The sequence below is a fragment of the Diadema antillarum genome, unplaced genomic scaffold, assembly GCF_040938485.1.
Source record: "Diadema antillarum isolate AM-2024a unplaced genomic scaffold, OU_Dant_1.0 scf00000094, whole genome shotgun sequence".
Lineage (NCBI taxonomy): Eukaryota > Metazoa > Echinodermata > Echinoidea > Diadematoida > Diadematidae > Diadema > Diadema antillarum.
Window position 1 is genome coordinate 243,346 of NW_027270983.1, and position 22,182 is coordinate 265,527.

The window sequence follows — 22,182 nt, forward strand, 5'->3', positions numbered from 1 at the left end:
GATAGTGGCATGAAAGTTTGGTAGGCCCTATTTTTTTCTCTTCTTTCTTTTTTTTTTCACAATTTGTGGCTCGAAGATTATGGTCAAGCTTCCATCCATATAAGGACAAAAATCATCCAAAATATGTGATCCTGTGACACCAAAGTTCAGATGAATAGTTTGTTTCCTGATCAAGGGAGAATGAATAACCACATTTGCACAATGTGTTATGTGATTCTTTCTAGTAGGCCCCTATAATTTCCGGACCACTGTCATTAATGTGAGGGTCTCTTTTAACCACTTCTATCAAAGCATATGTGCACTTTTAATTTCAACTGCCATTGTACCGTGCATACACTGTACCTGCATCTTTCCACCATGTTTATCACTGCGGCTGATGGCCTGGGTTAGCCCACTCCTAATAGCTGTCACAGACAGCTGAGAAAAGATGGTCTGGAATCTCAGAATTTATGTTTCCCAAGTCTGCATTGCAAACAGAAAAGAGCCCATTATATCTTGATCAGTCTGACAAGACTTTCAAACATTAAAGAAACTGTGTTTAGAAACATGTTTCATGCTACTCTAGTATTTTTTTCTTCACATTAAAGCGAATGTGAATCACATATGTAATCTCTCAAATAATGTTTGACTAGTGGTGGTCAAGAGGTAATTTCTTATTGTCTAGTTGTGGTGGTTCTGATATTGGTAGTTATGATGACAGTAATTATGATAGTGTGAAAATAATAGTCATAGTAGCAGTATTAATAACTATCACAATTATGGTAATGATAATGATGATGGAGATTAATATGATAATCATAATCATCCTTATTATCATCATAAAATGACAGGAAAATAGCAAAAATGATATGCTGGTTTTCTCTGGCACCATATCAGCCTTAGTACAATAGGTACCCACCTCCAACATGTTCAAAAACTGGACAGCACTCTGATTACACTCCTTTTAGTTTGAACCTGATGACCCCTTTTCATTGCTAAGGTGTAATTAGTCATAATATTCCATTCACTCAACATCTGTTTAACGTTTACAAGACCATCAATGAAATCAATAACTTTTCCCTCACCAAACCACCCACTGGAACCTCCCATGTCAGTGCTTGGTGTGTATAAAGTCACAAGTCACTTCTTAATCATCAATGTCATTTACAGTGAGTCAGTGTGTGTCTGTCATATTCCATTAGTACATTTTTTCTCCACAGTAGGGGAATGAGACAATGTCATAGGTAGCTGCTCAGTCACGCCAATGCTCTGATTGAATCAATAATTTCTTAGCTAATCTAGCTGGTGCTGATTTACCACTTAGAAGTGAGGAAACCCCGCAAATTGATGTGGTAATTCGTTGGTGGGAAACGGTGACAAGACTACAGTGTGGAGGGCATGTAGAGCACGCACTGTTGTGTCTGCCCAGCGGCAGGATTGACAGCTGGAAAAACAATCATAGTCCAGGCAGATGTCTGATGAATTATTGCTTTTTTAAGTACCATCAGATTCATGTATACCATTTCACAGCAACATGGACATTTTGATGAGTCTGGGTTTGAGAGTGACAGGAGGGGATGACTGAAGAATGGTGACATATCCTCAGAAGGAAAGCATGTGGTGGTACATTATCTTCTCGAAACATTCTAGCCATATTTCATATAAATACATACATTTGTGTGAGTGTGTTTAATTTATCTTTCTTGTTATATTTGTTCACAATATTGAAAGAGGATTGAACAAATTAGGTTAATAGCATGCATGTTGACATAAAACCCCCTTCCACACAACTGATGACACCCCTTTGAAAAAAAGAACAAAAAAGCCCACAAAGTTCTTCCACATTGACCTGATAACCCACATTGCCAAAAGTATTGGGAAAATGAAATCCATACTCCATGTAAGCTGAGTAAAGGGGTGGTGCTGATTGAGTAAGGACTTCTTCTAGCAGAATGATGTAGAATCATTGGGAAGTCTGACATTTCCCATGAAAGCTAATCCCATGGAGGGAGCCATTGCATTCACACTGGGAAGAATTTGTTCACACTTGATTTTTTTTCTTGTGTCGTCACAAGTCTCCATGTAGAAAGCTGTATTGTAGATGACATCAGCCAAGGAGGTGCACCTCCCTGCATCAACACATCTCTTGTAACAGGTGTGAGGTACTGAACTTACAGGGAACAGATAGGCAGATATTATGGTTCTTTGGTTGAATCAATCTTTTATCCACCGCCCACCAAGATACTTTTAAAAACCATGACTAGTGCAGGCTTGCAAGTATAGAATTGTCCATCAGCAAAATAATATGTGCCCCAACATGCATTACAGTACAAATCCTATTCATAGACTAGGACACTAGTGGATCAAAGTCTGTACCCACTGGATACCATATTTTTCTCTAGATTGGGCTGCTTGCAAGAACCTGTAGTGTACACTTATTCTGAAGTGTTACAGGAATTCCTCAATAATTATTCTTAGTCAGGCCAACCATGGCAATTCATAGTTTCCTCATGATACAGTCCCTTTAGTGTAGAATTGATAGGAAAAGGTAACCGCCAAATCTTCAAAATTTCTGCCACATAGATCAGCAATATACACTATGCCTCATTGTAAGTACAAGTGTACCTTTTCTGAGTCATGAACCCTAATATTTTATGAATTGAAAGCAAGGGGGAAAAAAGGAAGAAGTTTAATATACTAGATGTGTGCAAGGATCAAGACACCCCTAAGACAAGGACTTATAACAACTGTCAAAGCAACAGCCATCATACAGGCGACAGCTGTGAGTACAACACTTTCCTCCACTCATGGAAACTGGGGTAATAATTATATGCAATAGTGATGCATGATGACTAAAGTGAGCCTAATTATAGTCACAACATGTTAAATTTTGTAATGGTTTTAGAGAATTCTTGCCCCTTCATAGAAGTCCAGATAGGACATTAAGAGAGGAAGTCAAATGAAACAATAAAAACCATGGAGCCCTGTTCACCATTTCCTGAAGCATCATCATTACCAGAAATGTCCCTGTTCAGTGATAGATCAGAGAATGAAATCATGCTGGTGTGAACAGCACCACTGGCTATTCATATTGATGTAACAAGAGTCTACTTCACATAAGGAGAGGATTTCCTCACGGATGTGTTGCCTTTTCTTCTACTGTCTAGTACCTATGTCGCAGCTGGTTCCAAAATGTATTTTTAACAGCAAGGAAGGAAAACAAAGTGAAAGTTTTTAATTTGTCCTGATCTTTGATACTTTGATAATGCTAGTTAATGCCAAGGAAGGATGTGAGATGACTCTCAAAATATGGGCATGCTGTAAAAGAAGACCTATTTATTTTTTCATTCATGATCCATGAGTCCAGTGTGTTTGTTAAGAGAATGTAGGCATTTACGCTATGTTTAGGCATGCATTCATGTGAATTGGTAATAACTTTTATTTCAAGCAGCTTGATTTAGATTGATTGATTGTGTTCACTTAGTTTCTTGATGTGCCTTTGCTTTTTACAGTTTGGTCAAGTTATACATTTTGTGGGATCAATGTGCATTTGTTGGATTTGATAGTGGGCCACCTGGCATTTCCGCTTTTTCTACCCGATTTTTTAAATATTTCATGATTTCCCTTCCTAGAGCAAGATAAATGTAATCGACATTTGGATAAATTTTATCCCATAAATGAAAATGAGAATAAAAAGGGGTTATTGTATAATTAGTATAAATTTTTTGTCAAACTAAAATGCCAGTGTCAATCCCCTCCAAAGCCTTAAAAAAAAAAAAAAAATGTATCATGTACTAGATGTACTAGTATTGGACAGATTTGTTTATGTTTTTAAGACATGTCTTTGTGAGGGCATATTGATATGATTATTACAGTTAGCTGCAAAGATATGGGACACCGTGCAGAGAAGGCATCAGATCTGTCTGTGTATCATTCTCCATGTGTCTCGGTTTGATAAGATTCAGTCAAGGTTGATACACAGGTAGAATGCATCATGACATTTAAATGATTTTGGCAAATGTGTGATGTGTATATATCTAAACCTGTATCGATAGATAAAGTATGATACATAGAGGCATATTTGGTAATGTTATTTGGGAAGGCCAGTTTTTCTTGTTAGAGAGTTAAACAAAAATTTGTCATGAGCATTTTCTCTTGTAATTACTATTATGTACACTTAATAACTATTAATTTAAAATGGAACTTTTACAGGGTGCATGATTCTACACAAAACTGGCTGTAAGTATTGATGGATGCACTATTGGATCAAATATGACTCATATTTGTATTTTGTTTTGTTTTGTTTGTTTCTTTTCATCTTTCCAGACTTCACTTAAATGAAGGAGCTGGTGCATGGTGTCCAGTCAGTGCCAAGCCAGAAGCCGCTGGCCCCTATGAATATCTCCAGGTAGACTTGCTCAATCTCACTGTTGTGTCGGCCATTTCCATCCAGGGCCGATGGGACACAGACTATGGCATGGAGTATACCCAGTTCTTCCGCATCGAGCTTTCGCGGGATGGCGGCCGCTCATGGCGCCGCTACGTGCAGAGGAATGGAGAGGAGGTGAGCTCTAACCTTCATGAAGAGATAGAACATGCCATGTAATGCAGTCCATTTCATGCCAAGACTCCAAGGTTTTCCTTGATGTAACCAATTGTTTATAAGAACAGCATATTGATAATGAAACATTCAGTGTATTGTAATTACTGCTTATAAAAACATACACACACATGCAATCAGGTGATATGTAGCCCCATTGGAGGATCTTAATAAAGCACCTTATTTTTTTCCCCCTTAGGATTGCAGGGAAAAACTAAAACTCAATCTTCTTTTTTTTCCTCAGAACTTATACCTTTTACTTGTTTATGGCTTGTTTAAATTAGCAAAATTCTTAACATCTCATCAGTGAAGTCAAAACAAGGGACGGTACCCTCCTAAATCATAAAACTGGTATTAATATCAATCTGTAGTTTTAGGAAAAATTTGTTAATTTAGGAATACCTTGCTTGTTGCTATCATCATGGGTTGATCATTATCAAAGGGAGTATTTGTAATCAAGGCAGAAAAGATGTACATTCACACCAACATGTCTCTTGTTTGCCAATACTAGGAGATCCAAGGGAACAGGGACACCAATACAGCGATGACCCGACACATCAGCCCCCTAATCATTGCACAGGTGCTCAGGATTGTACCTGTTGTCAGGGTAACAAGCTCCGTCTGTATGAGGATAGAACTCTATGGTTGCAAGTGGCTGGGTAAGTATTGCAAGCGTTCAATTCTTTGCATAGTAAACACATTGTCTTGATAGTCAGTCTGCCATATATGTAAATACACATTCCCTTTTTTTAGCTCACCTGAGCCGAAGGCTCAAGTGAGCTATTGCGATCGCTCTTCGTCCGGTGTGCGTCGTGCGTCGTGCGTCGTCCGTCGTGTGTAAACTTTTTACATTTTCATCTTCTTCTTGAGAACCCCATGACCGATTTTCACCAAACTTGGCAGGTAGCATCCCTAGGGGGATAGGATCTCAATTTGTTCAAATGGGCACCATGGCCCACCTGGGGGGCCCCAGGGGGGCCCAAACACCCTAAAATTAACGAATCTTTAAAAATCTTCTTCTCTAGAACCAGAAGTGATAGGGCTTAATTGATACTATGAGTAAGTACATTGATGACTGTAGTTTCAAGTTTGTTCATGGGGGAATCAGGGGTCCCCCCCTTGGGACCAAAGGGAGGGGGGTGGGGAAGGGTCCTAATGGAGCCTAAATTGTACATTTTCATCTTCACTTTGAGATCGCCATGTCTGATTTTCACCAAACTTGGTAGGTAGCATCCCTAGGGGGATAGGATCTCAATTTGTTCAAATGGGCACCATTTCCCACCTGGGGGGTCCCTAGGGGGCCCAAACCCCCTAAAATTAAGGAACCTTTAAAAATCTTCTCTAGAACCAGAAGTGATAAGGCTTAGATGATACTATGAGTTAGTACATTGATGACTGTAATTTCAAGTTTGTTCATGGGGTTGGCGGAATCAGGGGTGCCCCCCCCCCCTTAGGACCCAGGAGAGGGATGGGGAGAAGTCCTACAGTTGTAATGGAGCCTGAATTATACATGTTCATCTTCTTCTTGAAAACCTCATGATGAATTTTGACCAAACTTAGCAGGTAGCATCCCTAGGGGGATAGAATCTCAATTCCTTCAAATGGGCACCATGCCCCTCTTCGGTTTGTACATTGATGACTTTAGTTCCAAGTTTGTTAAGTGCAGATCCAGGGCAGCCTGCCCCCCCCCCCCCCCCCCCCCCCCCCCCCCCCCCCCCCCCCCCGAGTTGAGGGGAGAAGGATCCATATGCAGACCTAAAGTTTCCAATGTTCTCAGGTAAGAGTGTGCAAGAATGCATGGAAGGTGAAATTGCGATACTCAGGTGAGCGCGTGAACCTCGGGTCTCTTGTTTGAAGTAGAGACACTCCAACACATACGTATCCTGCTTTCATCTCACTGGATTCAAGTCAGCTCAGTCTAGTAATAGGACCCCTAGGTAATTGCAGTGTAACACCTTTTCCATTGGGGATTACATTTCCAAAGTAGCATTTCTCATTAACTTTATTGAATCAGACTGGGAAAGGTCTCCAGTTCACCTGAGTGAATACACCAAAGGAAAATGAATGTCACAGATGCTGTCAATGGAAAACAGAACAAAACAAAAAACAACAAAAACATGAAAACCCAAATGCAAAGCATACTGTTTTTCACATTGCAAAGGTGTTGGTCTCGTGATACAAATTCAAGCTAGGACTGTGTGTGTCTTCATGTCTTCTCTCATAGTTCTGTACATAAAACAAATAAGAAACTCACTGTGGCCTTCCATTACAGAGGGATGATTGACTCCACTGACTTCACCTGTCTTTGTTGCCTAGCAACCAATGCAATGCCAGTCTGCTTCTGGTATTTCTACTCATGTGCCAGAAAGGATGAAAGCTGCCTATGGGCAGAGTTAGAGACTTTATGTAGTGCCCTTGAAATAGGCCTCTGAGCTAGATGTAGCTCATTTATTTTAAGGTCAAATTAAATCTGAGAGTCATCTTGAGAAGCTCTGTGTGTATGTTTCATATTTTAGGTAAACATTGAACCTTCAACTTATGTTGTCTGTATAGGAGTTGGTTAGATAGGTCCCTTCACTGCCTCTCTGAAATGGCTAGAATTAATCAATTGCCCCTTTTATGGTAGGTCTCACCGTCACACATGAGAAGGGCTACTGAAGTATGGCAAGGTTCTAGATACACAGCAGCTCATTGCTTTGGCAATGTGCCCAGTGTGCAACATTTGTACTCTCAGTGCAACAGACCTCTTTATTTTCCCCACCCAGAGACTGATTGGCTAGAGTTCCCTTGTGGGAACCTTGCTGAGAGCATGAAGAAATAAGAGTGACTTTGCGAATGTGTTAGGGCTTTGTCAACAGAACTGGAAATTGGAAAATTTTAGGTGAAGAGAAGAACAGATAAGGATGTAGATGTACATGAGTGTGTGTGAGAGAGTGTCATTGTCGAGGAGGAGGCAAAGAAAAAGGGGGGGGGGAACATGATGCTGTGAGAAAGGAGGAAAATAGACTTTGAAAAGCTGAGAAGGGAATTTGATCTTTTTGAAAGCTGTAGTAGAAAGCCCTTCTGTGCATTCACCAGGTTAATGGGGCAAATATCCTTAGAGAAAAAGAAGCTCATTGTCGGAAACTACCATTTATCAAATAATGATGAACTTTTAAGTGGGGTTGAAAAAAAAAGCAACAACAACAGATGCCAAATCAGCATGAATGAGGAGAGATGATGTGGGTTTCTGTTTGAGAATTATTTGCCTTGCCTGAAAATTTGCTTGTGCTTAAAATCCTGATTTTTGTGTTTGAGCATACTTTCTGAGCAACACTGCCACAATTCTGATTTTCCTTCACTGTAACATTAACTACTTAAAGAGAGGCTGACAAAATTTGTCTGTAAAGAGATAATGAACTCAAAACAAACTGGGTTGTCATCTTTCATAACTGGAGTGATGGTGTAAACTATGGCAGTCACTGAAGTTATAGTAGCAAGAAAATAACACTGGCAAGAGTTTAATTATATCAGTTGGTGATGCAGTTCATGAGACAGAGCAAGAAATGGTGGGAAATGGGTCGGAGAATTTCTCACAGCAGTGCAGAATACCAGTGACTGTGTTTGTACAGCTTGAAGCATTACCCGACAATAACAAAAAAGTGCAAGAGTGAGAAAAAATTGTTATGTCTCTGGATGATATGGGATCAGATTTCATCTCCTTGGAGACTGAAATTGAACTGACCTTTCCTGACCTCCAGCAAAGTTGGATTTTTTTTTTCCTTTGTTGTGCAGGGAATAGGCATGTTTGGAATGTGGGCACATACAATGTAGTAAAGGCAGAAGTGGCTAAATTTCTTTCTTTTTCTTGCTTCCATGTCTCTCTTAAGAAGCCATCTTGACTTGATCTGATTTAGACTCTTATGCTCACCTTGCCTCTCTCTCTCTCCCCCTCTCTACAATGTACAGTATATGTGTGATGAATGGATCAATTTGTATACTAAACAAATGTAAAAAGAACTCTCCCTCTTCTCCCTTCTCTCCTTTTTTTTTTTTCTCTCCCTCTCTTTCTCTCTCTCTCTTCTTCATTAAGCAGCCACTATTCTGGAGTGTAATCAGCCTGGGGCTGTTTTGGGGGTAGCAATTATTTATAGACAAGGGCTAAATGTGCCATTAGTATTTGAATTGTTCCATCTCAAGCCAGTTGACAGACTTTGTCATGAATAATCCATGCTTCTCTACATGATGATATCTGGCTCCAGCTAGATAAACCTTCTCCACTGTCCAAGCCTACAGAGTGTTGCCTTCTCTGTGTCCATCACTCAAGTTATGCTAGATGTATATCACCATCTCAATGTTTTCATTCCAGTATGGTGCAGATATATTCCCCCTTCCTTTCCCCCTTAACCATTCTCTCACCATTTATGTCATATGCCTACTCTGTAAAGTCAGATCCTTTATGATGGGGGTATAAGTGTTGACATACAAGATGTAATCAACAAGTGTTCCACATATTGATAAGAACAGATGCAAAAATTTGGCTAATGCATTTCTTGATTATAAATAAAGAGTTGTATGTCTATGTATAAAATTGTATATGTGTGTGTGTATGTAGAGAGGGAGAGAGATAATGTGTAAAAATTTTCCTCTCCCTCACTATATATCTCTCCTGCCACGTTTTTAGGGCCTATACTTATGATGGATGATTTGATTTTGAATCATGTTTAATCCAGCAAAGAATGGTTTTAAATCCAAAATGAAAGGTACCCGGCAATTTCATTTCACATCATTCTTTAAAAGCTTGCTCATAATGATCTTACCAAAGGCAGTTAAGAGCGTATACAGACAAATGGTTTTGTTTGTTCAGTTGAGTGTGACCAGAACCCTATTCATGATGTGAAATGTTTTTTAAGTTGTTTTATGGGTAGTCCAGTCTTGCTTCTTGTGTGTCACTGTGAGGATTCCTACTTTAATTTCTCCACAGACCATTTGAAGTCATACTCCATGCCTGTTGGGGACACACGAGGAGAATATGTGTTTTGAGGACCACTCATATGATGGCTATACGTATGAAGGGAAGATGATGAATGGGCTTGGTCAGCTGACTGATGGCATGTTTGGTCACAGCAACTACAGGCTCAGCCCCCTTAATGTCCCCCAGGGGTAAGGCTTCATTCATTCTAACAGACTTTTCATTACTTTATCACCAGGGCAGTGATTCAAGTGACTGTGTGCGGGATAAAGCAAATGTATGTTGTGCGCAAAATGAGTATTATGTCAAGTTGAAATATTCACCAACAAAGTGATTTACAGGGTCTTGATGTTCAAACATATCCAATCCAGTATCTAACTTTAACAAGTGTCAGTCTGAAAATGATGTTACAGTATCAACTTCAGCATCACTTGCTGTTGAATAATAGTTATGTTGAATCTGTATATTGTGTTTGAAAAGCTATATTCAGTACAGAAATAAGATCAGCTGATGTTTGTTTGGCTAGATTTAAACATCCACTTCAAGATGAATGCGTGTAATGAGCACCAATTCACAAGCTTGTTATCTATCATAATTCCATGGTCTGTTTAAGAGTGTTGATGATGCACAAGAAAAGTGTAAAAAGATTGCCTAATACAGACGTAGGATATTGTATGAACAATAAAAGCATCATGTCTCACACTGAAAACAGTGTGAGACATATTGCCCTCTTGATAAACCTGTACCATAGAGAGTGGGACTGAGTCTGTGTGAATCTCCTATATAAACACAGTATTTGTATGATCATCCTTATACTCATCAGTGTTGTTTTATCTGTTTGATTATCCTCAACAGGTATGAATGGATAGGATGGCGCAACGCAACCCATAGTAACCCAGAAATCGTCTTTGAGTTTGACTCCCTGCGCAACTTCACCAGCCTTGGATTCTACGTCAACAACTACTTTTCCAACAACGTAGAAATCTTCCAGGGAGTAGAGGTCTACTTTGGTATCTTCCGTGATCAGTACTCACCGCGTTCTGTCTACAAGACCATTAGACAGGACAGAGACCATCAGGATGCGCGATGGATCACGATTCACCTGGCCAACCGTGTGGCTCAGTGGCTGAAGGTCAAACTCTACCACCGTGGCCGATGGATTCTCATCAGTGAGGTCTCCTTTGAATCAGGTATGTGAAGTTTTTGTCACCTAGCTTACTGCTGTTTGTATTCCTTAAACATTCAGTCATTCATATTACCTGTACTTTGTTTTGTTTATTTACTTATTTCCTGTTTTCTTGAAGCCATCACAGCACCACAGTATTCAGGGTATACTGGTGTCATGCCCCTCCCCCCCCCCCCCCCCAAAAAAAAAAAAAGACCCAAAAACATTTTTGTACTTTGTTTAGATGTACATTAAGCTAGTTTTTCACTCAGTGCAGTAGGCTGAAAGATGCTATGACCATAGTACTCTGTTTTGCACTTGTAGTCAGGCTGTGACAGTGCCAAATTTGAGTAGTATTTGATGGTCTTCATCTTGTTTTCAGATATCAGTCATGAGAAAATGACTTCACAATTTTGTCTTTCTGTAAATGCAGAATTAATGTCTGCAATAAATGTCACAAATCATCAAGTTATCAGTAAAATCCAAGATTACTGTGGTGATGGACATTTTCATGCAATTAACATCTCACCCTAGGTCACTAAATACCACTGGTCTACAATATGTAAATTTTGTATGTATTTCTATACACATTTAAATGTCTCCCTGAAATATGTTAATTTCATGCAAGTTCAGTTATGTACAAAATGTACCAAAAAAAAAAAAAGAAGAATATATATACATATATATAGTTGTATATGATAGCAAAACAAAAAAACAAAAAACAAAACCACCCAAGAAAGTGCAACCACTTTAAAAGGGGGTTGAATGTATCCAGTAATTTATCCAGTTCCAGGAAAAGAATTAAATTGATGTTGCTGTCAACGGAACCTATGAATTGACAAATACGTACCCAGTACCATGTGACTCCCAAGTGATGTAATGATTGACATATGGTATTTTCTGTTAACCTTGAGGATAGTACCTCCATGATCATGATTCAAGCAGTGCTACTACAGTATTCAATATCTATTTACTTTCTTTGTGACTTTCTCAATACAACAAAAAAAGTGTATTCAGGTCAAGGACACATGCAAGGTGATTACTACTGCTGTTAAAAGGGATATGGGCAGCCAAGATTGCCCTGCATTATTTCATCAGTGAATTATGCTCTTGCCATGTTCATTGCACATTTAAAACCATCCATATTTCCCTATATTATTGAAATCTAGCACTTCATGCACTAACAGTCTATCACTGTGGTTTGAAAGTTACACAGGGAACATACAGTATTATGGGGAAATAAACTCATGTTTCTTCATCATTTGCCTTAAACTTTTTTTTTTTTAGAATTATTCCAGACAGTGTATGGTCCAAAGCTCTAGACTGCACTGAGCAGTCTAGAGCTTCAAACTATTTCATTCAATGAGATATGTAGCAGGATTGACTGTCTATCAAACCTTTGTAGGTGAAAGTTCCCTATTTTGTATTCACAGTGGAAGCATAACTCTAGATTACAATGAAGCTATGTAGTGTTAACAATATACTATGTGGTAAACCTTCAGAAATTGTGGTGTGATTATTTTGTAGAATTGCTTTACAAAATTCAGTACTGTTCACCAAGTAGAGGATATAGTTTATGGTGTTCTATTTTTGTGAATTTTGCAGGTCAACTGGTATTTGCAGAGTTAACAACTCACAAAAAATATTGCTTCTTGTAACACAAATACAGTTTTATATCATATCTAAGATGGAATGTCGCTAATTTTCTCTCTTGAAAAGTAATGGCGCTTCCTTCCTATTCCATCAATATGGTCCTAGATTGCAAATTCAATCACTTGTGAAATTGTTTTACAAGTTTCAATTAAAATATACCCATAGTGATATATGAAATGCAAAAATTGAAGCCAGAATTCAGATAGAGTTCTTGACTCTCAACTACTTGCTGTGAAATATTACATAATATTATAATGATAATCAAGTGTGTTAAAAGGAACATTTTGTGTCATTAAAATAGAAGAAAATTGAAGCTTGTTAATGTAATTGTTGTATGCTGTAGTCATGATAAACTATACACTGTATGGGCTTGTCTTACTTTTGCTTCTTATAACATCAATATCTTGGCAAATGTCAGTCTAACAACCACATCAGTGTATACTGCATATAAACCAGATGTATGCACACCTGGTAATCTAATATGGTGCTGATTCAATTCATGCAGTACGGTATGAGTATGAAACATAAACAGTATCAATTGCAGAGCATGACAGACGATAATAGACCAGGGTTGTATCGGTATGCCTGTGAGCAGGTCTTGAGAGAGAGGGCAGAAAATCAATACTCCCTGTCTGCCCTCGGTGTGTTTACATTATCTGTTTTAGCTGACTTTAATACACTGTCAGGTAGCATTGAGTACATTATGTGTTCTTGATCTTTGGCTTCCCTAGTCTTGCGTATTTTCCGTTTCGTGAAATACATGGAAACTATTCTTTTAAAATGGAAAAATCAAAAGTAAAGGATACTAGAGTCATAACTAGAAGTACTGTTCAAACTCTAATTAAAATGGTGACTTTGTGGGATTGTTTCAAAGTGGTAGGTTTTTTATTTATAAAATTGTTTTAATTGAGCCTTTGTCTGGAGGCATTATAATATGATTGGAGCTTGCATTTAGTCACAGGTAGAAGCTTGCACATGTGCAGTTGCCTGGTTATCACTTTAGACTGCATAAGGATGTTTGTTTTACATTACTTCACATACTTTGTATGCTGTGGATAACTCTTGATTCTGACCCACTGCTTGTTCTGTTCACATTTGCATGTTTTTCTTTGTTACAATATATTTCATCAGTAGACATATTTAACATATTTTACGATATGCTTGCATTGATGCTTACACTTATTATTTTGTTTTCTCTCCCCATAATCAATTCAGTGCTTTTGCATTTCATGATATATAAATGTAGTTTATAATGCTTGGTGAATTCATAGTTGCCATTGATGAATGAACCTCAATCTATACCTACAATGTATGCTGGCATTTGTACAATAAGGGTTTCAGCAACGATAGTTGCGACGAGCTGTTTTACAGCATACACGTGTGTGATAATGATAAGAATTTTAAAAAGTTGTCAGACAGGCCTTTCTGAAGGCACATATGTGACCGTGCACCTCAAAACGAACATAAAGTCGCACACACTGATTTTGCGTGAGGACTGAAAATAAGTGAAATGGGTCAACCTAGCCTAACTTGACTTTTTCATATTTTCTGAAAGAGCGGGTCTTCTTTTACATTATGCTAAAATTTGGTATCATAAAACAGGCAGGAAAGTGTGTTTTTTTAGCAGTTTATCTCGAACATTTTTGGTAGAATAGTGTGATTAGGTGTGTCTTTAGAATCCCTTTTTCATTTCTGAAAAAGCTTGCTGACACTCTTCCCTTTCAACTCTAATAACTTTTGAAAGGATAGTGCTACTGCTTTGAAAGTTGGCATTAATTATGGACAGAATGTGTTAATGAGGCATCTCTAATTTCAGTTTGATCTGATAATGCTTTCATTGTTGTTACTCTGGTGGTTTACTTCCTGTTTTTTGTCCCATTCATCGCACAGCCAGCACGGTTTGGTAAAGATTAAGCGCTTGAATAGACACTGTACTTCAGAGCCTCTTTTCTCAGTTCACACTTTTCCTCAGTTTGTGCTTTCTTTTTAATATTTAGATAGGTTAGGAGAGTCCATTTGATTTGAGTTATACATCATTTTCAAGCTTAAAGTCTGCTCTTTCAGAATATGGTCTTCACTAGAAATTCATGTCTGGCGGCTTTTTGTTTGTTTTGAGGTGCAGGGTCACATATATGAGAGAAGAGTGCCGACAAAGTTGATTTCTCGTGAAAAACATCTCTCTTAATACAGGAATTCATCAACAGCATCAAGCTTTTTTATAGTTTTTCATTTTGTTTTTCACCAAAGATTTTTTTTTCAAGAGTGTAATTTTAAACTTGTATGAACTATAGCATTCAGACATTTTAAAAAAAATCTAATGTACAGTATCAAAGGCATCTGCAAAGAGAAATTACCTTTGAGTGCTAAAAGCAAGTTTATGCATTCATCAGGTATAATGGGTTAGGACAGAATTTTAATTTGTGTCTGATTTTGTGTGCCACTCAAAGAGAATGTTGATGCATATTCCTTGTAACGTGTTTGCCACCACTTATAATTGACTCACTGACAGAAGACATCCCCGACAACTTTGACACTAGTACAGCTGGGTATGACACTCCTGTAGTAGAACCGCCATCCTCAGGTTTGTGCCTACCTACAATAACTGCTTCTTTAGACAATTTGGGGTGCTACATCATCAGTGTGTTCAGGTCAAGATCCCCATGATGTGTCTGTAGTTTGCTGAGCACCATCACACATCATGCAGGCATCTTGCAGAAGTGTCACCAAAGTGTTATCACACAGTGGAAACATTTTTTTTTTTAATTCTCAAAATATATCTAACATGATATGTAGGGAGAGATTCTCCTTTCTGGCTACTTAATGTCCAAAAATTAGACATCATCAGAATGATAACTTTGTTAATGCACACAACATGACTTGTCCTCCTTCATTTGTGGGAAATAGAATGAGATGAAGTAGCACCCTTCAGTTTGTTCATTTATTCAATGGTAGTTATTCTTTTGTTCCTAACATTTCATATTTTAACAGGATTGGTTTGTGTTTGTGGAATTGTAGGTATTCTGTACAAAGTCACATGCAATGGCAAGAAATTTCTTGACTATCCTTTTCTCCATGCTCATAAATGGTGATTTCCTGGACCATGTTAGTTTTAAAGGTGGTTGTCATGTACATATCTGAATGAAATTTCGTATTTGTAATTTTAAACAGGAATATAAGGATGAAAAAATTTACAGATCATGATTTCAGTTTGGAAGTAAAGGAGCAAGCTCAAAATCTAAAATTTGAGGATTTGAGAAGTATTTAAAGAAACTGAACCTTGCTTTGTTGAAGGTTGTAATACATTGATGATTTACCTGATGCAATAATAGGTCTGGTAGAGGCCAATTATCAAATCATTCAAACATTTCTTAGCTTGCAAAGAATGAAGAAATTCATTAAGTAATTTCATTAGATCTGATTCAATCATTTATTTTGACCGTCTATGATTTGAATGATTTTGCCTAATATCACATCTCAATATCACATGTTGAGGTTTAATTATTATCAATATTTTCTGAGATTATACATGACTATAAATCAATTCAAGGGTAATTCAATGAAATTTAGTTGAATGTGGTAATAAGTTAAAATGGAATATGGGCTGTCAGTTAAATGAATTAGGATTTGCTTGCCAGGGTTGTGATGAAGCATTGATATGAAACATGACAAGCTTGACTTGCTTTGATAGTGACATAATCTGTCTTGCTCTAAAGGATATGAATAGGATAAGTGTACCTTTTGTTATTCTTCCTTAAAAGATATCAAAAGTGGTAAAATATGATATCGGGGTCTACCATCTGTGATTATATACCATCTATAAAGTGATAAAAATTTGTATATGCGAAGATCTTTTACTGAATGTGCATCCCACAGTGCTTGTTAGTGCATTCTATCATCTCCATGATTTGCTGGCATGTTTTGCATCTTGTGTTCTGCTATAATTTTGTTTGTTATCCATTTATGTCTTTCCCACAAAATCCTCCCAACTGAATTGTCATTTGGTAGTCCATACACTGTATTTATGTCTCCTATTAACTGTTGTAACCAATTGCAGCAAAGTCCACACCTTTTCCCTGTCTGTTTTGTTAGTTTTATCCAGTCATTTGTCAACCTGTCCCCATAATGTCCTATATTCCAACAAAGATGTACATGCCATTGTAGTTTACTCTCTTCATGTGTGTGTGTGAGAAATGATGATCGTCATCCCATGTTATGTGTTTGCCATCGCTTATACTTGACTCACTGGCAGAAACCATCCCCGACAACTTTGACAGTAGTACAACTGGGCATGAAACTCCCGTACGATCTTCAGGTTTGTTTTTGTCAACATATAGTAACTGTTCGGGTGAAAGTTTCTGCTATAGCTAATAATCACATCCCCTTCTCAGAAGTGGTCTCAAAGAGCTTTTATTTACATCGCTACTAACTCCTTCACTCAAACAAACTACTTGTCTCTATTTCAAAAACATAATAAAGAAATGACAGGTATGATTGTCATATTTTAGAAAATGCACAAAAGAACATACAGATTTAAACATAACTAGGCCTCTTGCTCATCAAAACATATTTACTAATGATATGCTTACAAGTTCCCACACCTATTGAGCTAAACTAAATAGATGCTATTTAGTCTAGCAGCCAGAAAGGGTCCCCGTGCACCCCCCTTAAAACAAAATTCTACGATATGTTCGGAGATCGTCAGAACCTGTATTTTCCGAATCCGGTTGTCGCCAGCGGAAAAAAAGGTTGCGCGCGCGTCTAATTTGCATATTTCTAAGATGGGCGCCGCCCGTTGCTAGGAGACGGATTATTTTTGAATAACTTTAGTTAGGAATAACAAATTACCATAAAAATGGTATCATTTTGAAGAGAATTAAATTTCTTACAAGCTGATACCCCATTTGATGGGATAGATAGATGTTGTCATGAAATATTAAGGAAGGAATTATGTTTTTTAGCATTTTTCTAAAAAGATAGGGAATTTGGTTATAATGTTCTTTTCCATACATTTAATATGCATTTACAAATAACATTTGAATTTTCCTATAATTATCCCCAAAACATAGCTATTATCATGTGAAAACGGCTTTCCAATACATCAATTCCTTTAAAAGTTACACGACATTAAAGGGGATATGGTTCAATAGGTTTTACAGCAATATTGAAGGGTTACAATGTCTCCGCGCGCAATTGCGTAGGTTCTGTATGTGGGGTTTGTTGTAGATCACTGCTATCTATTGATCAAATCTCATCGAAATCGGCGAAGAAAGAAAGAAAAATTACACTTTCTATTCCTTATATGAAATAAAAATGTTTTTTTTTTCTATTCTGTGTTACCAAACTCAATCCATTCAGCTTCCCATATGAACAGTTTCTTGTCTTTTTGGATTCCCTCCAAGAACGTGAAATTAATCACAACTTATCTGATATTAAAAAGTTAAAGAAAAAAAATTACGTGACAGTTTCCTCTTATTGTAAGATTAAAGTGAAAAAAAAGAAGAATCTTATGCTAAAAGCGCTAAGAAATAAAGAACTTGTTAAATGACCTTTCAGAGTTTAAAATGAAACATGGCTATCTTATTTTTTTATAACAAAATGAAGGGAAGTATCTGTGTAGTTCATGTCGGCCCATACTGGGTTACATCATAAATTCTTCAGAAATGGTCCCCGTGCATCCCCCCCCCCCCCAAAAAAAAATCTACGATAGGTCAAAGGTCAAAGATCAAGTGAAATACATGCTCTCCTATTCATCCAATTAAACCTAGGTCAAGGAAGGTGACCATTCAACACATTTGTGACAAACATGCCATTATAATATTTTGCCAATTTTGTGAAAATGTAATCACACATTGTCCACATGTACTATAGACCTATTAGGAGAATCATGCATTATGGCGGAGGCATACCAGTCGTCATAGCGACATTTCTAGTTTAATATTACAACGAAGATTACGACTTCTATTAGCAGTTGGTAATTAAGTGGTGTACGAAGACTAACTCAAACAATACATCATTATTTGAGTGGCTATAATGTACAATTGATAAAAACCCAATAAATCTGTTTTTTTTTCAGGTTATACAGTGCGTATCAAAAAAGGTAATCCAACTTTGGCGGGCTACTACTTTACAATTGTCAGCTATGGAGAGCTCAATGTTTTAATTCTAATGATATCACAAACCATCGAAAGCTATGCTGCCGGCTGAAAGCAATAACAAATTTACTTATTGTATATTATAGAAAGAATGGCCACGCGAAAGTAACAAGATTAATGCTCTGTTACTGGGAATTTGAAAACAATAATGACATTGTTTCCATTCCTGTTGTGTCGTTGGTTGTTGGCGTGTTTCCTTTCAAAGAGTGAAAGTAGTAGTAGGTTAATAGATGTCGGCGTTAAAGCTTGTACAATATAACAATATTGGTCACAGTTTATTATTCCGAAGGTTCATTTTTTCCCCCAAAGGTTCATTATTCCGGAGATTCGTCATGATATAGATAAACGGGCCCAAATTAGTTATTGCTGAAAGCAATAACACATTTACTTCTTGTATATTATAGAAAGAAAGGCCACGCGAAAGCAACAAGATTAAATGCCCTGTTACTGGGAATTTGAAAACGATAATGCCATTGTTTCCATTCCTGTTGTGTCGTTGGTTGTTGGCGTGTTTCCTTTCAAAGAGTGAAAGTAGTAATATAGTAGGTTAATAGATGTCGGCGTTAAAGCTTGTACAATATAACAATAGTAGTTATAGTTTATTATTCCGAAGGTTCATTTTTTCCCCCAAAGGTTCGTTATTCCGGAGGTTCGTCATGATATAGATAAACGGGCCCCAATTTGTTATTGCTGAAAGCAATAACAAATTTACTTCTTGTATATCATAGAAAGAAAGGCCACGCGAAAGCAACAAGATTAAATGCCCTGTTACTGGGAATTTGAAAACGATAATGACATTGTTTCCATTCAAAATTCAAAATGGTCACCTTCCTTGACCTAGGTCTAATTGGATGAATAGGAGAGCATGTATTTGGGAATTTTAGGACTTTAACTTGACTTTGGCCCTTTCATAAGTTTATGCATTAAGTAATTTTCAAGGTATGGAGAAAAAGTGCAATTTTTGTATTGAGTAGAAAATTGTTACCATTTTCATCTGGCCTTTGACCCTAAAATTCATAAGAGAATCACTGTCAGGCAGAACATGCATAAATATGTACTAAGTTTCAAGATACCATGAGCCACTTCCGAGACATGGAGGAAGAAGCAAGTTCAGCACTTTCTCTTGATCCTTGATCTTTGACCTTTTTGGCAAAAAAAAAAGAAATTTGCCAGAGAATCTCTATTTTGGGTTATACATGCATACACCAAGTTTAAGTCCTGCTGGCATTGCATAAATATGAGGGAAATAGTAAATTTTGAAGTGTTGCCCTTGACCTTTGACCCCATGAACCCCAAATTCCCTAGATAATCACTTCCAGTCAGTACATGCATAATATATACTATGTTCCATGAAGATCTCTCTCTCTCTAGTCACGTAGCATACAAATATGCAGGTGTGGTTCGGATGAGAGAACGCCATTGTCTGCGGTCAGCGGCAGCTCTGGTAGCCTCTGTAATGCTTGCTCCAGTCACCTGTTTGATGTCATCAAGCCAGCTTGCTGCGGGTCTTCCTCTTTTACGTTTTCCCTCAACCATTCCCTGGATGATTGTTTTCTGCAGGCAGTGATGTCTGGTAGCATGGCCAAAATATGTCAATTTTCTGGCCACAATATCAGCCCGTAGTTTCTTTTCCACTCCAAGCTCCTCTAGCACCCATGTATTTGTTCTTCTTTCTTTCCATGGTATCCTCAGTATCCTACGATAGCACCACATCTCAAACGAATCCAGTCTCTTCTTGTCTGCTGACTTCATTGTCCAGGATTCTGAGCCATATGATGCCACGGCAAAGGCTGTAGATCTTAGTAGCCGGACCTTGAGGGAGGAAGGGAGTATAGTTTTCCAGAGCTTTGTCATACTTTGTACCATATTCCGGGCCATTGCTAGTCTTCGTTTAATCTCCTGTGAGCAGTCCCCTTTGGTGTTTATGATGGAACCCAGGAACTCGAAGCTTTCCACCTCTTCAATGGCATCACCATCTAGAGAAAAGACACCATCTGCAAAACTCCGTTCTCCATCTACAACCATGATCTTAGTCTTTCTAGTATGCAGCATTAGCCCCCTCTCTTCACTTGCTATTTTTACTGCTCTGAGTAGATCCATCAATTCTCTTCTGTTGTTACAAACCAGGGTGGTGTCATCCGCATACCTGAGATTTGTTACCCGTTGGCCACCTATTGTCACTCCACCAAGGAAATCTCCCAGGGCATCTCTCATAATCCGTTCAGCATAGATGTTGAAAAGCTGGGGCGATAGTATGCATCCCTGTCTGACACCTCTACCAATCTTGAACCATTCTGTGTCACCCTTGCTTGTTCGTACTGTAGACTCTTGATCTTTATATAGCTTGCTAATGAGCTTCACTATATGGCTAGGAAAACCCATTTCTCTCATAGTGTTCCATAATTTTGCATGACAGACACAATCAAAGGCTTTGCTGTAATCTATAAAGCACAGGTAGAGTGGTACAGAGTGTCCTCGGCAATTCTCAATGACGTTTCTGATGTTGATGATATGGTCTCTCGTGCCTCTTCCTGCTCTAAAACCAGCCTGCTCTTCAGATATCTCATTTTCCATCTGCCGTTTCATTCTGTTGTTGATGATCTTGAGTAGTATTTTGCTGGCATGGCTTATCAAACTAATGGTGCGATGGTTTGAGCACTCCTTTACATTTCCTTTTTTAGGTATCGGGATAAAGACCGCTCTTCCCCAGTCCTCGGGCCATTCTACATTCCTCCAGATTCTGTCACATAGTTTCCACGTGATGTTTATGCCTTCCTCACCAGAGGCTTTCCATAACTCGCCTGGGATATCATCCCAGCCTGGTGATTTCCCGTTCCTAATTTCTCTCATTGCTTGGCGCACTTCCTCCAATAACGGGGGTGGTTCTAACTCTTGTTCCCCTAGGTTGCTGTTGGCAGAGTCTGCCTGGGTCTTCTGCTCGTAGAGCTCCTTGCAGTACTAGGCCCATCTGTTCTTTATGTCTGTGCTCTCTGTTAAGGTGGTACCATTTCTGTCATTGATGACATCTGACCTTGCTGATGGTTTTTGAGTCATTTTCTTTGACCAGAGCATACACCCTCTTAGAATCACTCCCTGCTCTTTCTATCTCCTCACATTTTCTCTCAACGAAGGCACGTTGATCAGCTCTAACTGCTTTTGACACTTCTTTGTGTTGTCTTCGCCACTCAGCCATATCCCCTCTCTTCCTCGCATCCTGTCTCTTGTCAGCAAGTCAGTTCTAATGTTGTTCTGGATAACCATGGTTGCTTCTTCTTCTTCTTCTTTGGGATGACCTCCTTAACTGTGCTTAACACTGCTTCTTTCATTCCTTCCCACAGTTCATTGGGAGACAGCTCTTCATCATCAATCTGAAGAAGTGCCTGAAATCTATTGCTCACACTAACAGTGTACTGTTCCGGTATGTTGTCTACGTCAAACCTTAATGGTGGTGTCTCTTTCTTCTTTACTTTGAGCTTTAGTTTCAGCTGTGCAACCAGAAGCTGGTGGTCACTCCCACAGTCTGCACCTGGTCTTGTCCGAACACTGAGCAGTGAAGAGCGCCATCTTCTTTTAACGAGAATATAGTCAATCCGGTTTCTTACATTGTCCCCTGGGCTCTTCCATGTCCATAGTCTTCGGGGGTGCTGCTGGAAGAAAGTGTTTCCAACAATCAGGTCATTAG

At 38.3% G+C, this 22,182-nt stretch overlaps 1 protein-coding gene across 1 annotated transcript in view; it reads left to right on the forward strand.

Annotated features, from left to right (window-relative positions):
• LOC139718450 (discoidin domain-containing receptor 2-like) overlaps positions 1-22,182 on the forward strand; it is a 66,317-nt gene that overhangs the window by 29,508 nt on the left and 14,627 nt on the right. The window contains 6 exon segments of the mRNA XM_071629921.1: positions 4,306-4,543; positions 5,091-5,238; positions 9,543-9,595; positions 9,597-9,721; positions 10,386-10,720; positions 14,858-14,929. Of these exon segments, the coding sequence (XP_071486022.1) occupies positions 4,306-4,543; positions 5,091-5,238; positions 9,543-9,595; positions 9,597-9,721; positions 10,386-10,720; positions 14,858-14,929 (971 nt within the window).